This window comes from Pyricularia grisea (genome assembly GCF_004355905.1).
Source record: "Pyricularia grisea strain NI907 chromosome Unknown Pyricularia_grisea_NI907_Scaffold_11, whole genome shotgun sequence".
NCBI lineage: Eukaryota > Fungi > Ascomycota > Sordariomycetes > Magnaporthales > Pyriculariaceae > Pyricularia > Pyricularia grisea.
The window spans coordinates 432647-449962 of NW_022156723.1; the positions used below are offsets into that span (position 1 = coordinate 432647).

A 17316-nucleotide genomic window follows, 5' to 3' on the forward strand; every position below is an offset into this window, starting at 1 on the left:
GAGCAAGACAGGCCCTACTGCACACAAAGGTGCCTGTTAGGGCTCGTCCAGGGCGGGTTCCTCGACGTGAAATGCCCCAACGTGGCGCTACATAGACAGCCCAACTCTGACAGCAACCGCCATCATGGCTTGAGCCGCGCCTGTGTTCGTCACCCAATCAACCACGCCCATTTCCTCTCTCTTCTCCTAAAGCAGCTGAAATGGACACTAGACGATGGGATCACGCCTTTGGGGCAGGGAGGTGCACGCGGCGTATTATTCAAGATCTGGCTGATTGAATATGGTTATACCTTTGTCGGCAAAGGCACGATTCAGGCATTTGTCAAAGACCTTGAGCACGAGGCGGCGGTATACAAACGGCTGCATCCCATCCAAGGTATACATGTGCCCGTCTTCCTCGGGGTCGTCGACCTTCGGTCGATGAACAGGATATATTACTATGACCACCGGGTCTATGTAGTACACATAACGCTCTTGTCCTGGGGCGGATGTGACCTTGACGCGACAGAGATTGTGGGTAGTCGGGAGGGACAGTTCAAAGGGAAGGCGATGCAGTCGTTGCTCGCAATTCATCAACTGGGAGTAGCACACATGGATGTACGGGGAGCAAACATGCTTTTTAACACAGAGGTCAACGGTGTTATGATGATCGACTTCGAAAGAGCACTACTGCTGGAGCCACCTCGGTCTCCATTGGGCCAGGTGGTACCGAACAAACGAAGATGGAAGCCAAATGTGGTATATTCCAGCAAGTCGAGGAAGCCGGTTGGTCGAAGTCATGTTAGCAGGGTATTTTCCGAGGACATCGGGCTGATGAAGATGGCCTTTGACAGGCCGCAACCGTTTTAACGCAAATAACTGAGGAGCTCCGGATGCTTCAACACTGAAATTTTGTGTAAAATGTATAGTTAGGAGCAAAACCATCTTCCTTCCGTCAAAATTCATCGCTTTTCCATATCTGCCTCATATAGTGCCCATTAGAGCCGTGTTCTTGTCGCAAACGCGGTCGCCCTCTAGCCGAGCGACTTTAAGTCTACTTTACAAATTAAGTTTTGCAGTGGGGCGTTTAGTCTTCGTAGCTTTGACGTCTTGGGGGTGTATCCCCGCCGGAACATGGGATTCAGTAGAAAACTCCTGTACATTTAGGCAATTCCATCTCTGGTGCGTTTTGCACCCAATTTAGAAGACGCAGAAAAAATTCTCACGCCCGAGTACGGCAACATAAATGCACACCTTCGTGGATCACAATCACGATCACTTCAGATGCTTTTGCTGGTGGTAAAGCCAAAATGGATGTTTGTAGCTACTATGCAGCCAAATTTGAGCCTTGAACCATCTCGTCATGTAGGCTTAGGCAGCATTGTCGCTCCAACATTCAAAAGATTGAATTTTTGTGCCGGAAACGAAAGACAGATTTGCTTCCAACTGTATAATCTTTGATGTGGGGGCGGACCCAATGCTACCTGTGTGTATTTGTCAGAATGGATAAAGGCCCAAATATTGCTGCATAATAGCTGAAGTTTTGCTTGTTCTTCGCCAAAGGAGAGGGGCGAGCTCGCACATTTATATCAAAGGAGGTGCTGTGAACCGAGGAAAGATATCGTGCTAATACAGATTCAGATAAACAAGAAAGGCTTAATAGAATGAAGACTTTCCGGGCCATTGCAGGTGCGGGCTGACTGAAGCTCACAAAAACTCACAACATGGTGTAGGTGATTTTTTGATTTCAATTCTCTTGCCAAATCTGTTGAGCAAGGCAAGCTGCCACTCAAGCTGCGAATCAGTACCAAGACAGAAAGTATACTGGATAAGAGAGCACACCTTTATTGTTTTTGTTGAAGAGTTTGGTGAAGGTGAACCTTCTTGGTTATTAACATCCAGTATGGTGTGGTGATCCAACCACAGTAACAGAGTTTGTCCTTATGTCCTGAACCAAGGCTGATCGCAAGATGTGAAAGACTGCAGTATTTCGTCGCGTGTTTCAAGACTCCATTGACAAAAATGAGACTCGGTTGACAGATGCAGAACACAAGGTTCGTACATAATTCAACCAGATAGATAAAGTATCATTCATCTTAACGTATCTCAAACTATAGCATATGAATTGGGAACATCTTGGCTCACGTTCAACTTCTTCATACGTCAAGCAGAATTCACACATGTACTAAGAAAGGCGGAAATCTCGAGTTTTGAATGCAGGTAACTTATAGCTCAGACTCTGGAAACCCAACAAGATCAACTTTCGCAAACCTTTGCTGGCACATGTCTCTAGAGCATCTTTATCACCTCTGGAGCAAAGGGCAAGACCGGCACGCGCGCTTTTATGGCCATTGGTGCCCTTCTTGGCAAACAGCATTCTTTCATGCATGATTTGGAGTCATTCTTTTGGGTCCTATTTTGGATATGTGTCCACTATGATGGACCAGATACAGGCAAAGTCATAAGTGAGTTTGACCAGTGAAACTATATCAGCATGGATTTGTTGGCAAGGAAAATAAGGGGCAAGTGTTTTCGTTTTGGGTCTAGCTTTTTTTCAATATTCAACCCAAGAATGACAGAAGCTCAAGTAGCGGCGAGAGCGGTCGTAGCTCGGCTCATCTCAAAGGCCGAGAAGTTACTCCCGACAGGTCTATGTATGCCGCGGCAGCGGCCTTTGCGGACCTGATGTATAACCAGTTGTTACTTGATAATCTGGGCGCGATAAAGTGCTTAAAAAGTGGTATTAAACAGAGTCTGATGGCTATGATCTCGGGTACCACCGGCTCCCGCCTCTTGCAATTCCGACAGTTCCAGGATTGTGATGGCTTTTTGGGCTACTATTCAACGGAGCAGGAAAATCATTTATCGTATTGGGTACTTGCCCAAGCCGTTTGGGGGCTTCCACCAACGCACCAAGAATTGCGTTATTCTGCAGAACAAATTCTCCAGGCTGGCGGAGAAGCAAAACGTTTTGGAAAACACTGGGTTATCCGTTGTTTGACTAGAAATTCTATCCTTGGAACCCAAAGGCCCGTCGAATAGAAAACACCCGCATGAATGGCGCTACTACGGAAATAATTAAATCTTGGTGGCCCGATATCCAAAATCCATTTTTAACGCTATTCAACCTGGAAATAAGTCGAATATAGACGAAACCGGTATTATAGAAGGTAGAGAGCCTAACACCCTAGTATTAGGGCCTAACGGACTTCGGCAATTGCAACGAAAAGAGCCCGGAACACGGGGCTGGACAAGTATAATTGAGTGTATGGCGGGGGTTGCTTTCCCTTCACTTGTTACAATCTTTGCAAAGGAAGAAAATAGCGCCGGTTCCATTGCGGAGGCTATCGCATTGCTGGTCTTCTGTCTTCGACCTATACCCAATCCCCTGGCATCTGTCACATTCTGACTCATGATTTTTCCCTTCTCCTTTGCATCTCTTGAGTGTTGGTAACAATGATGAACCCGTGGAAGAAATCTATAAGACCAACTGGAAGAGTAATTTACAATGTTCTGTTAGTATACAACCGAGGCCAGTGATAAGGGGGAGTCGGAGGGAATTAAGGGCACTGCAAGTGAGATTAGGGGATCTTGGTTTGAGAGAGCTTTTGAAGAGGAGACGATTTAACTACAGCCTATTGTGTGCCTTAAACCCATCATCATGGCCTATTATGATCCTGCTTTAGCGCCAACTATCAGAGTCAGTTTCTGTATTCAAGCTGTTGCATTCTTAAGGTACTCGAGGGACCTTATCAGGGCCCTGCTACCCAGAAACCGTCCTTTCTGTGCAAGCTAGGCATCAGTAGTAGAAGGTAGATTGATTGTGGCTCAAATAAGCTGACTAGAGGCAGCACTCTCGGATCTTTTTTGAACATCTTCCACTGTAAGATTTGCCTTTGTCACCAGCTCAGAATTTTACCGAGTGTAAATATATCCAGCTCCATCACAGCCCTCCTCACATTGTTTGTCCTTAGTTTGAGACTGAAACCCAGACCCATTGCAGTCCGTACAGCGTGCCTCTTTCTTAACGGTTCCAGTTCCGCGACATTTGGAGCATTCCTCTCCACACTTGGGACACCGTTTCTGCGTATACGTCATGTTGGTAGATGTCTGAAGACAGTCACCGTGCAGAATGTTAGATGTTCATTCGACTCGCTTTCCGATAAATGTAGATGATTAGTTTCTTATTCAGAGACATACTTTCGTAAAATAGTTCGAGTTCAATAAGTAATTCTTTTTGTTTCGGTGACACTCCAGAGGCACTAGGAGCAGTGTAAAGGTGGTTTATCACGCTGATAAAGGGCCTGGTGTCGGTTTGGCAAAATACTTGAAGCTAAATCTCTTAGGATCTGGCTGTTAAGGATCGAAAATGCCCAAGGAAGGGAGAAAAAAAGCCAACAGCTTTATAGGATCCAAAATGCTGCTCTATTTTATTAGCGTTAATACTTTCCCTGACCCAAGGCATTTATACCCGTAAATTGATCCAACGGTACAACAAAGCAAGCAGGGTCTGCCCCGCTCTCGGAAATAAGGGGGCTTGCCGGTTTCTATATCCACATTGTCAGCCACCCCTGAGCGCCAAACCACCGTGATACATATTCATCACCCGGTACGCAAAAAGGTCTTTGGACGACAATCACTACAGTGCTTGGGCACCTCACTTACAAGTTGCAGGGATACTTTTAAGGACCCGGGCTCGCTGCCGTAATCTCCTACCCCTAACAGGCCACTGTCTGCGAGGCATCTGAGCCATTTGGTTTTGAGCAGGGAGGTTCAAGCAGGTATGACGATGAGTCGGTGGTGAAGTTGATGCTGGCCGTCAGGGGTGCATTTTGTGACTGGCTCGTTCCTATTGGCCTTTACTTCTACGCAGCCTTGAGGATGACTTTGGGTAGCATTTCGGCACTCAACTGTGATGTGTTTTGCGTCGATTTGCACTTTGCATGGTTTTTCTCCCTAGCTGCTTTTCAAGGATGTATAGTTTGAGAAGGCGGGCATGCAGTCTCTCAGGGGTATTGCAGTGCCTTTGGGCACTGGGCTGATATGCAACCAAAGAACCTTTCAAAGCAACCGAACCCTTGCAAAGCAGTGCTGGCGAACCATGGCAAATAAAGATAACCACTAACGACCTAGTTTGGCCTGAGAGTTGCCAGGACCTCGGTCTTGGCTCTCGCAGCTGACTGTGTTCAAGCAATTCCAGGGAGATACCGGAAGTGTTCCCGTTTGTCCTGGATTCGCCACAGCGTCAGGTCTTCTCAAAATTGCAAGATGGTGTCAAAAACCGTCCGACTTGTGGGTTTAGGTGAAAGCCTAATCGCTTACAGGTTCGCAGCTCCCATGTTATTCACAAGTATTGCAGTCAAAATTTCAGCACCGAGACCCTTAATAAATTTTGACCGTGGTACTTTTCTGGTACATGAACCCAGTGCCGATGCTACTCGATTTCATTCTTGGCACTCTAGGTCTGGAACTAGAGGAATTCCAGTAAATTCCCTCAGGATTATGCGTCAAATATGTAAAAGGTGATCTCTGTAACGTCGTCAGCAATCCAAGTGCGTACAAGGCCCCCTAAGAGACTGCACGACCTCCTTTTGTCAACCTCCAACGCATTCGCAGAGCAGCGCGAAGAGCTTTGCAAGGGTAAGCTGATGACCATCGGTGACAGAATCGTCGACGGCCTACAACGGAGGCTGATTTTGGTGGCAAACCTGGTGCGAGTATTGTCGTTTCTGGATGGGCCCCCAGCATGGAGCCTTTCTTGCACTCTGGCCCCCTAAAAGAGCAGCCGCCACCAACACTGCGACTTGGATTTGTGATGGATTCAAGGCCCCTAGATAGCTTGTCACCCACTTCTCGCGCAAGCAACCCACCCGGACAGGGGCAGGATGATGGCAAAAGTAGCTCAAGGAATTTGTGACAGGGAAAATACGAGCAAATCTCCTTTTCCTCGCATCTGGAATTATCGGTTTCACCGGCAATATTGACAGCATCGCACAATCCACAGTCTTGGTCCTCCTGGTTGAAAAAGCTACCAGGAATCAGAACATGGGTCTTCTGTCATACAAAATCAGGAAATGTTTGCGTGAAATGATGTAGGAGGTTGAGTAGTATAAACTTACCGGGTGCTGCCCCCACTTCCTCGACGCTTTTGCTATCACGTCAATAGCCAAAGCATGCCAACATATGCTAGCCCGTTTCTTTCCCAGGGACTTACTCTATTTGCCTGGCCGAAACTCGTCAGCCTCTTTCACTCTATTTATTACTACCAAAGACGATTAGCTGGAAAAGAAAATCAAACATACACGTAAGTCCACTCCCCCTTTATTTATTATAAAGAGTCCGAGGCGTTGTCGCTGACATTTGGAACGCCGTTCTAAGCTATTTCCAATGAATTACTTATCCACAGATGCTGGCGGCTCGTCAGAACAGTGCTGGGTCACAAAGTGTTTTAAATGCGGGGAGAATTGTCCGCAGTGCCAAGGATCCGGAAAATTGAAGGATTCTTGCTGCAAAAGGTGCAATGGGTGGAAGTTCATTTCGCTCACCAACAACAAAGACTGTACGGGTGGCTGTGGTGGTTATGGGTATCATTACTCTTTCAGGCGTTAATTACCACCACGCGAGATATTCTCGAGACTGATTCGCCATTTTTGACGTCGTTGATGGTGGAAGCTAGCTGGGCTTGGTTGTTGTAGCTTCCAGAACAAAGTATTGTACAAAGAAGGCAAGTGTCCCGATTGTGAAGGCAATCTAGAGAATGAAGAGGGCAAATGATCGATCATCGAGCCTTGAGGTCTTAAAGGATAACTCACATATATCGCTTGGGGGACTGTTGCCTTATCATGTACTACTCTTCTCAATGGTTTAACAGGAACAGAAGATCTCACTTCAGTGGATTATCAAAAGCCAATGTGCGGGCCATATGCGTCTTGAGTCGACCTGCGGGGAACATCTATTCCGAATTATTGTTCCTTTGGGGCTACACAGGTTTTACAGATTATGCCCAACCCTGGAAATCTTTTTTTGGTTTGCCTCTATCTTCTTGTTGTCCTTCAAGTCTAGTAGAAGATACAACAAACACCTTTATAGATCTATAGCTCCGTCATCCACTACTCTAAGGCGACATTTTCTCAACTGGTGGATGAACCTATACACAGTGCTACTTACATCAGCCTCAGAAAGAAGATAGGTTCAACGTGGCGAAAGGCGTGTTCTATGTGGCGCAGAAAAATGTGAAACGTTGAAACTCGGTTACTTTTGGTCGGTTTTGCATTTTTTCAATCATTGTCCAGTCCCGCCCTCAGTTGTAGTGCTTCTCTCAATGCTTCCTATTTCTTCACTGCAAGCCTCTCACAGCCTCCAAACCTCATGATGCATTCTCCTGCTAATGGAATGCCACTCAATGCGATGTAGGCCAATAGTAATGAGCCCGTCGAATAACGCACCTTTCCCGCGGAGAAATGTCAGATTAGGTCGTTGGTGGTTGCTTTTATTTACCATGGTTCGCCAGAAAGAGTCGAGATTGAAGTTGATGCTAGCTTTTCTGAGCAGTGCGTTTTATGACAAACTCATTTCTATTGGCTTTTCCCTCCATGGTGCCTTCTAAATGGGCGACTTGGGTAGCGTTCAGGTGCTCAATTGGGATACATTTGTGTCGATCTGTACCCTACAAAGGTCATGCAGCATCTCAGGGGTATCGCCGCTTGTCGATCAATCCAAGCCTGGGCAGATATGCAACGAACTTCTTTGATAGCGCGCTGTACTGTAGAAAAACGACAAACTTTGAGGCTTATCCTTACACAGCTGTGTTGGCGAACCATAACAAACAAAGGCAACCACCAACGATCTAATTTGGCCTGAGCGGCTTCAAAAGACCTGGTCTTGGCTCTCGCGGCTGATTGGTCTCAAAAAGATCCCAGGGAGAGCCTGGACGTGTTCCCGAGTGTTTGTCCTCGGCTCCCCGAGATTACATTGCCGGTTCTGGTTTCTTGCATGTGGAGAGTGCGAGCCAAGAATGAATTTTTGTTTTCCGTCATCATTCCCAACAGTTTGGGCGCAGTCTTTTGAGACATTGACTCATAGCAGCGCATTTTTTGGTTGCCTGGCTCTTGGAATAATATTTTAGAATTGGGAAATTTATGGATGCGTTGCGGATTGGAAATGACAAAAAGTATTTGAGCTCCCAGGCATCTAGTTAATTACTGCCTTTCAGTCTACACAAGCTCTCCCATTCACAGTTCTGCCCCAAGATGGACAAAAACCACTCACATCGCACACCCATCTGAGCTTGAAAGACAGGCAGAATTTGGCGTTTGAGAAAACGGTAGTCTGAACTTAACACTATTTGGGAATGGCTTGGGCGCTCAGAGCTGTATCAGTGTAATTGACAGGTGTAGTGGTTGCATTTGGCATCGCCAGCGTGGCTCGTTTTCAGAGATGACCAATCTGCAAAGGAGTGCCATGGACCTCCTTTTGGATACACCTGTCTGGGCGCATGGCTATTTCGCGTTGGGTTGCATCACCGGGTGACGAGCACGCATCCGGTAGCCTTGGCGCTGGTGGGTAGTTGACAATTTAACCACGTAGCCTATGATGGTTGTGTTGCTGCCTTGTGCCAGAGTTAAGGCAGCTAGTTTCAGCCTTTCCAAAATGCTAAGCAAAAGCCAAGCTGCAATTGAAGCGGGAAAAGCGCGGCAATGGCGGACCCCTTGCCAGGAAGATCTCGAAGCAGGACTTTGTCAAAGGCACCACAGTCACAATTTAGCAGCTTCTCGGTGCTAAATTGTTAACTGCCATACTTCTGAAGCACATTGGATGTGCAAATCTGCAAGCGATCATGCGGCCTCACGCCACCCTCACCAGGATCATCGTTTGATCACCTAAACCGATCGTTTCCAGTAATATCATACTCTTAAAAAAACAGTGACTCAGCACCAGCAGGGAAAAACGAAAGAGGATACAAATAATACTGGTAGAGGGTGGCTTTGTCTCGATATGCTCTTCCTTGGGGTCTGGTTTTGTACATGTAACCACACAATCTACTCGTTACATACAGGGATCAAAATTTAAACCTACTCTCACAAATAGAAAATCTTAATTTTTACAAGCACCAATGGACGCTAAGTAATAGCACCAACACATTGCAGGTGCGGCCAGGCTCTAGGTCGATGCATGGTCCGGTTGGATGAGGCATAGATATATCGAGCATCACACAGGAATCGATTCCTATTGGTACCGAACAAGGGGTATACGCGCCTTTGCTACACCGTAACACCACTGGATGCCTTTATATGAGTGTTCGTCGAATTTCCGCTCTAAAGAACCGGCGAGTACGTAATACGCCTAAAGATCCCCCTGCAGTAAGTCAGAAATGAACTATGCGGCTGTATGCTGGTCCAGGTTCACATTTTTGCGCCGCTTTCCAATTCGTAAAGTAGCTGGTGGAGGTCTTTAGTGGATTGAATATGAAATGCACACCAGAAAGCTTCCACCAGATACTTCGGAAGAGGCGCCGCCCCACTTAACTAACCTGGCTAAATGCAACAAGGATAGCATTTCGACCCCTTGCCAACCGAAGAAAAGATGGTAAGGCCAACACACATGACATGGCCGTCTACTTATTACGGGCCGAAACGTTACCGTCGGCGCGGATGTATCCCTCGGCACAAGCCGATAGTAATTTTAGTGCTGAAGCCCTTCCCCTCACATATCGGAGAACCATTCTCGCTTCGGCTGGTGGGTGATAATACGGAATGGATGTCGTTACATGAGAGTAAATCGGTCGGTAGGAATATCCCCGGTAGCATTTTGGGAGGTTAGTCAGGTTTACAGGATAGGTAATATTCTTGTGACCGGCAGGCGACCACATGCAGCCAAGACAGGCTTTTCGCTTAAGCTGGGCAGGCAATCTTTTGACAATCTCGTTTACAAGCTAAGATACGGGTCACCGCCGTAATCTCCCCATTTCCAGCTGTTTACCGTTTTCGGGGCATATGGTTGATTGAAGCTACTGACCCTCAACCTCGAGCAGGGAGGTTCAAAAGTAGGACGGAAATTCGGGGGTGAGGTTTAATGCTGGATTTTTGAGGGGTGCGTTTTGTGACGGGCTCGTTCTTATTGGCCTTTACCTCCACGGATAACATGTGGTAGCATTCCGGCAATCAACAAGGATACATTTGTGCCGATTCGCACCCTGCAACACTCTTCGCCCCAGCTGCTTCATTAATGAGGTATAGGTTGACCAAAGGAGGGCATGCAGCCTCTCAGGGGTATCGCCGCTTATTACCTTTAGGCAGAATTTGAAGAGGCGAAAGAACATGATGTTAATCAAACCTGGCCTAACATGCAGCGAATTTCTTTGGTAAAAAGCTATGACAAATTTTAGCCCACCGCAGTAATTTTCAAAGAAACCCAACCTTTGCACAGCCGCGTTGGTGAATCATGGCAAGTAAAGGCAACCCCCAACGACGCATCTGGCCTAAGATGTCGCGGCTGATTGGGCTTAAGCAATTCCAGGGGTGGGTATTCCCAGCGGAGAGTGAAGCCATAAACATAGCCCCAAACAAAGAACGATACATGGTAAAAGAAAAGATAGAGTCCGATCAATGATACAAGACAATCTTCTGAATGCAGTTATTTGTTTTGTTATTCCCTTTGCTAACTATCTACGGGTTCAGGAGGGGGGCATGTCTGCGGTTAATATAAAGATAGCCTGTGTCCGTTCATGAGCAGACATGCGAGTCAGTAAGTCACGTGTGTAAGCACGTGACGTCAGGAACACGGAGACGAATTTTGAACAGATTTTGCGATCACGTAGATAGGGGTTGGATAGAATACGGTTAATTTGTTATATTATTTTTACCGATCGCAGCGATTATACGATTCTATCAACACCGTCTTTACTTATTTGGCATCGTATTAGATTTGAACCTGCCAACTCAATATGCCGCTGAGCACAGGCTTTAATTAGTGGTGCGCTAAGCCAATAGTAACTCTGGAGCATATTTCTTTCCTCACAGATAAATATTCCCGTGGTACGGGAATTTTCAGGCACGACCAGAATAGGAAATTGAGTCGAAATATGTTTGCAGGCCCTGACATGCGAGCGGGCTCTTTTACTGCAGTTGTCGCCTTGCTCATATTTATAGAAAACGGGTAGACTTTAGGGCTTCGCCACAACATCCGTCACGCCACATTCTGCGGAACTAGTAATAGAGGTAGCCGTTATAAGGTTATCCACCGCAGCTTGCGAAGACATTAAAATGAAGCAATTGCCCTCTGTTCACATCCGCACATCCGTCGGTGCTGGATGCTTCCTCATCTTCACCATCCATTACTGCGGCGCCTTCCTCGCTTCTCTTTTATTTTCCATGGCACTGCGGTAGAAGGTTGTTCGGCCCGATGTCAAATTATGAACCGCCCTTAAACGACAAACCGCCCATTTCGAATCCATTAACGTTGCGTACCCCACCCCTCCCACCCCCAAACTAACTGGCAATTACAAAAATCGAATATCAAAAAACGTTGTTTTCAATCCGATTTAAATACAAGAGCTGATTTTCGTAACCCATTAGGTCTTTTGTTCTTGGTTTCCTTTTGCATCTCCAAGTATGTTCTAATTAATGTGTCTACCTAGTCCTTAAAATCTCTGGATTTTTCCATGTCCCATTAAAGAGCAGCTTTGCTACGCTAGGATATTTTATGATCACAATTTCTGCAAAACTCGAGGATTGGAGAGGCCTGCCTTTAGCGGCTGCCTGGTCAAAAGAATACGAAAAGCGGGGGTGGGCCTTACAGCCATTCCGGGCCCGACCTTTAGCTGACTAGGACGGGAGCGCCGGGCTTTTTGCATTACTTGATACACTCCTCGGAATCTTTTAGAGATCCGCGCAACTGTTGACCCCTAACTATTAAGCACCAAATTAAACGAAGAAATCATCGCTGCTGGCCAAACCGCGCAATTGACTCGGTGACAAACGGTCGTCCCGGATGAGAAGCACCAGAAGGCGTGGTCATGATGTTGGGATCCAACGACAAGGGCAGAGTGGAAGCTGAACTCCTTTAAGACCTTATGGGTGGCGAGGCCATGTGGGTTGTTACAGGCGATTGTTGGCCATCGACGCTGCCGCGGCGCCATTGGATGTGGAAGGGCTGCTTAGGGGCGTAGTTGTCGAGTAGTGGATCGTAAGGGTATGCCGGCCTTTCCGGAATCAGGTCCGATATGGCCCGCCTGAACGCCGGGAGCGGGTTCATGTTTTCAAAAATGGGCGAAGCAATGCTTGTCGCCGTTGGAGGCGCTTCGGGTGATGCAGACAGGGGCGATTTGGCTGTCGTGGCCGACGAGACGGGCCTAAGGATCGTGTTAACGGATGGCAAGGGTGCAAAAATAGCCCCTATGGTTTGGGCAGCATGAACCTGGGCAGTGGATCGCCCAACGAGACCTCCGGATGGTCGCCTTCCGCTTCTGTCAATCGTGAATGGTCTTAAGGGTCGTCTGCCTGCCGCAGCAGTTCTGGGATCAGACCTAGACCTTGACGACTTTCGATCCTTCTTAGATGCTTGTTCGCTTGGCTCCTTCTGGGCCTGCTTGTCCGTTATCTGATCCTGGTCTGACTTCTTCTGCTCATCTGCCCACTTGAGCTCTTTGAACTGCGAGCGCATAACCGATTGAACCTCGGGTATGGGCTCCAGTGGGCTGATGGGACTCCGCTCAGCAGAACGGATTAAGGAGCCACTGCTGTGATTAGTGCTGCTCCTGGCGTCGGCTGGGAAATAACCGACGGTAGAACGATCCGATTTTAATGGCTCCATGGGCAAGTCGGCCGCGGAAGCCGCCTTCTTTGAATTTGGATGAGTGGGGGCTGTCTGCAGCGGTGGAAGGTCTCCAGTCGATTGGAGTTGCTGCTCTCTTTGGTCTCTGCTCGTCGATGCAGCCCCGGGACCCCGTCGCGGTCTTGGGTCTGGGCAGCGACTCGCGAAGCCTCTCGAAAGGGTTGGTGCCTGTGGCCAAGGCCAACCTTCGCGAAGAGGACGACGGTATAGATCTGCAGGGAGAGGCCCCATCTCTTTTAGCCGAAAACCTGTCGGCAAACCATTACGTGTTAGTTTAAAACCAGTCCTAAACCATAATTGGTTGGGCTCCTCCTTTGAAATGAATCTTTAGGAAAGAACGAAAGAAAAGAAAAGAGCAACCAAATAAATGCAAAAAAGACGCAGGTGTGTCGAACCTCAGTGCCGCCCGCTCGCATGCCAGGTAGAGCTCGTCGACATTGCCAGACGAAACCGAACCGCGCGCTCGACTTTCACAGCGGAAGGGAGTAAAAATCTCCCCAAATTGGCCGAACTGACCTTCTGTAGCCCTTCGCATGTCGGACTTTGCGGGTGATGGAGGTGCCTTGCGAGGCTGCTCACCCCATTCTGGACCCAGCTCAAAAAGCAGCTTGGGCATTTCATCCGTAACTATGGTGGGGGATCGTGTCATAGCCTCAAAACGCAGAGAGGAGCGGAGCTCTCGGTCCGACAAGGATCGCTTCGGCGAATATTCAAAACCAACAACCCTTAGCAGCGGTTTACCCACATGGTATTCCACAGACTGCGACTTCGACGTCTGTCGAGAATTGGGACCACTGGATCCTGGCCTCGACCTTACTGGAAGGATTCGAGATGTGGGAGGGTATGTTTCATTTGCATCGTCATCATCGATCGCGTTCTCGGGAAGCTGACTGAGTAATAGCCTGGGGAAGTCTCGAGGGTCGAGAGACGGTGGCGAAGGGTCGCTCTTGTTTTTCAGGATCGACCTCTTAGGCGACGGCCTTTTCGAAGACGGCGGCAGTTGTATGCGGGCCTTTGACTTTTTGGTTCTGGCAAGAGCGGCCCGCCAGCGCCCCGCGCGCCACGAACGCACTTTACGCCTAGGGACACCGATCGTAAGCGACTCGAACTCAGACGAGGAATAGACTTATTGCCTTTTCACCCATACTTCACGGCACAAGCCGACAGACGAACCCTCCGTGCACCTCAGGCACGGGGTCGCGTCAGTGAACTAACCCCCCTAAGCAGGACCGGGCCCGAACCCGGTCAGGCACGATCCGCCTCTGCCCTCCTTGTCTTCCCCCTGTGTAGATAAAGAAGATAGAACGCGCGCCGAGATACCCCTCGGGAGGTTGCTAACGGCCGGCTAACAAGCCGGGCCGAGCCCGGCGTTAAATAATACTACTACTACTACTACTACTACTTTGGTTCTGGCAAATAGCCTGTTCTTTTGAGGGGCACGGACGGGAACCGAAATTTGACGTTTATCGCAGGCAGTGATTTTGCAGGATGAAGCCGAGGTACCAGCATCTGAGGCTGGCGATGCGACTGGTGAGGTTCCAGGCGAGTGGGCACTATTTTCCGAGTGATTTGTACTGATGCTAGGGAGCATTTGTGCGATGTTTGTTAGCCAAAGGTTGTGGGAATGTAATAGTTTCAAGTTTATGCATACCTTGGCTGTGTTATGCTGCTGTTGAGGGCAGCCACGGTTGACTGGTTAAAGATATCCTGTCAAACCTTGGCTTGCGCACCAGGGGCTCTTGTCTGGTGCTTTATACCAAGAGTTGTTTTCTCTTCGAGTGTGAATGACTGATTAGGCTAATATCAGCTACCGACACGACAAGGCATGCTGAATAGAAATAGTAGAAGCGTGAGAACAATGGACAAGATTTGCTTCCTGGATTCGAGCGCTATTTGTAAGATAGGGAATTGAGATTGATGGGATAAGTGGGTCCCAATTACGATCCTTCGTAGAGCAAGATATGATACGTTTGGCGAGCGTAGTACTACATTCTCAACTGACCACGCCGGACAAGCCCGCACGAAGCCTGAAATCAACCAGGGAAGCGGATCATTTGGGCCCTGCAACGCACGAGGTATACAGTCGGACAGTAAAATTTGATTCAACGTGATGGGAGGACCCCAGCAGCTCCCAGAGAGTTGGTCGTACATGAGGAAAACCACGGCCATCAGATCCACCTCCGAGTGGTCATCTTCTCAGCGCTGCCACCTAGGACTCAGCTACTCTCCCTTCGTGTTTGTGTTGTAAACTACCTAATTCTAGTAAAGACCTCCAGCCTCGAAAGTGCTCGTTTGGGCTTGACCAATTTTATCCGTTCAGCTAATATACATAATGATCCCCAGGACCTGCTAATTCTGGCCGTGGCGAGGCAGCCATTCAAGCAAATTGCCAAAAATACCATTTTCCTTTTCTTGGGCAACGTGGGATAGGCAGCTGGGTTTACTGCCCGTGGCTGGTTGGTTGTCCATGAAGTGGGGGAGGTTCGCCACCGCTGCCTGCGGATTGTCCTTGTGACACAACAAGTACCCTTGCACTTTGGCAGCTGAAAGACTTTTCGTCGTTATTAGACTGGCGAAATCTCGCGCTAGGTTCTCAAGGTCGATGTGAGTGGATTTATCGTCCACTAATTGACAGGTTTGCTAGTTGGTGTTGTTCTCAACTTCGAGAGATGGGAGTGAGTCTAATTGAAGTTAATACATCTTCATAAACATCAGTCTGGCCGAGTCCTAGTCCATATACCCGAAAAAGACTTTCTTATCAACCCTTCCATCCCGAATTAACGCTTCATCTAGCTTCTCAATATTGTTGGTAGTCATAATAATAATGCGGCCTTCTGGGCTTGCCACGCCATCCAGCGAGTTCAACAGCCCAGAAAGCGAACAGGCGGACCGCCTGCCAAACGCGCCTGGAATTCCACCTTCGCTACCGCTCTCATTTTCCGAGTCTGAATGGGAGGCATGTCGCCGCTAAAGCCCAACAGCATCAACATCTTCCAGCAAAACGATACAGCTTGGCGGCAATTTTGTAAAGAGCGTTGTTAATTCGTTATTATGGCGGACGTTTGGGATATGCAGCATATAAACGTCGAGATTAAATTCACCCGCCAACGCTAAGCTGAGAGAAGTTTTGCCGGTCCCTGGAGGTCCATGTAGGAGGTATCCTCGTCGGTAGGGTATCCCACGGTCGTGGTAGTACTTTCTGGTGCTGGCGCGCAAGTAATCTTCAATGTCACTAACTAGCTGCTTTTTTGTATCGTCTTTCAAATAAACCGTATTGAGTGACCTTTTAGCCTTTGAAAGAGTTGTGTCCCAATCTGCGCGACCGCCTAGATCACAATTTTGTCGTATATGGACAGTGACAAAGCTTTTGCGCTGTTTGTCTTTGAATTCGCAACAATGGCGCAGGAACTTGTCGATGGGACTTAAACACCAACCTAGGCATAGAATAACCAGTGGCTCTTTCCCATCCGGAGGACTGGCATATTTGTCTGGCGTCCTGCCAAAGGGCTTAGCAGATATGCGACGAATGATCAGCAGTCTACCATCATGACGGACTAATTTGATTCTGAACGTGGAAGTGTACTCGATCTGGCAATCACTGGCTTTGTGATCGTCCCTCATAATTCTCTAATACCAAAAGGGAATGATGGGGCGATCGGCAATCTCTGTGTGTGCTGTTACGATGTGCTCGGTGGAGTCTTTGCTGCTGAGGTAGTTGATAACGTCTCTGTTTAGGCGGTCATTGGCCGCTATGGATACTGACGCGGTAAACAAAGGTATTATACCATATAAAATGCGCTTGCTAAACTCTATCAGGTTCGATATGGCGCTAAATAGCGACAGCAGCCATATTACAAAACTAATATCAAGCCAACTCTCCATGGAAGAGGGAAAACTGATCCCCAAAGCGGCTTTTTGAGCGAGGTGTACAAATGTACTTCCCGCCGCAGCGGTTCCGCTAATCAGAGTGGCAAAAGTTGACATTTCCCAGCTGAAGCTTATAAAACGATTGAGCAAATATGTTATAAGTTGAAAGTGGCTGATGCGGAGTAAAATCGAAGGCTAGAGGTTATAGCCCTGTTGCTGCGATGCGGGTGAAAACCAAATTTATAACATGATTAGAAATCTAACAATGCTCTGGATTTGTGTGGGCAGATCATCAAAGGAGGAATTTTGCAAAATCGGTAGCCGTCATGTTTGCCAAATACTTTGATAAGGTTATTTATACCCTTGAGCAAAAGCTATTGCTCACAAACCTCATTACCACAACCAAAAATCGACCGGCCGGGGTGAGGCTGAGATAGAATGCGGCTCATCCTATATGCCCTCGAGCCCAACTGGTGGTAACCAAGACACATAAGTGTACGGTAACCCCTGTCAAAAAGCATGCAACCTTGGTATGGTTGAAGCCTCAGCGCGTCGTTTACCTGTTATATTACCTGGAACTGCTCTTTATTCGCCTGAATCGCAAAATTACAAACCTGCATTCAGTACCAAATCATTGTG

At 47.9% G+C, this 17316-nt stretch overlaps 4 protein-coding genes across 4 annotated transcripts; 1 reads left to right on the forward strand and 3 right to left on the reverse strand.

Annotated features, from left to right (window-relative positions):
* Positions 1 to 9: 9 nt before the first annotated feature.
* PgNI_12333 (uncharacterized protein) lies at positions 10 to 849 on the forward strand (the record flags this gene model as incomplete). Its single annotated transcript, XM_031132284.1, has 1 exon — positions 10 to 849. A coding segment is annotated over one exon (840 nt), but the record flags the coding sequence as incomplete, so codon positions are not given.
* An 8743-nt stretch (positions 850 to 9592) lies between these two features.
* Positions 9593 to 9700, reverse strand: PgNI_12334 (uncharacterized protein; the record flags this gene model as incomplete). Its single annotated transcript, XM_031132285.1, has 1 exon — positions 9593 to 9700. One exon carries the CDS (start codon positions 9698 to 9700, stop codon positions 9593 to 9595), a length of 108 nt encoding a protein of 35 aa, XP_030976181.1.
* Positions 9701 to 11683: 1983 nt separating this feature from the next.
* On the reverse strand, positions 11684 to 11994 carry PgNI_12335 (uncharacterized protein; the record flags this gene model as incomplete). Its single annotated transcript, XM_031132286.1, has 2 exons — positions 11684 to 11852; positions 11933 to 11994. 2 exons carry the CDS (start codon positions 11992 to 11994, stop codon positions 11684 to 11686), a joined length of 231 nt encoding a protein of 76 aa, XP_030976290.1.
* Positions 11995 to 15159: 3165 nt separating this feature from the next.
* Positions 15160 to 16431, reverse strand: PgNI_12337 (uncharacterized protein; the record flags this gene model as incomplete). Its single annotated transcript, XM_031132287.1, is given in 3 exon segments — positions 15160 to 15450; positions 15562 to 15777; positions 15790 to 16431. 3 exon segments carry the CDS (start codon positions 16429 to 16431, stop codon positions 15160 to 15162), a joined length of 1149 nt encoding a protein of 382 aa, XP_030976298.1.
* Between the last annotated feature and the right edge of the window lie 885 nt (positions 16432 to 17316).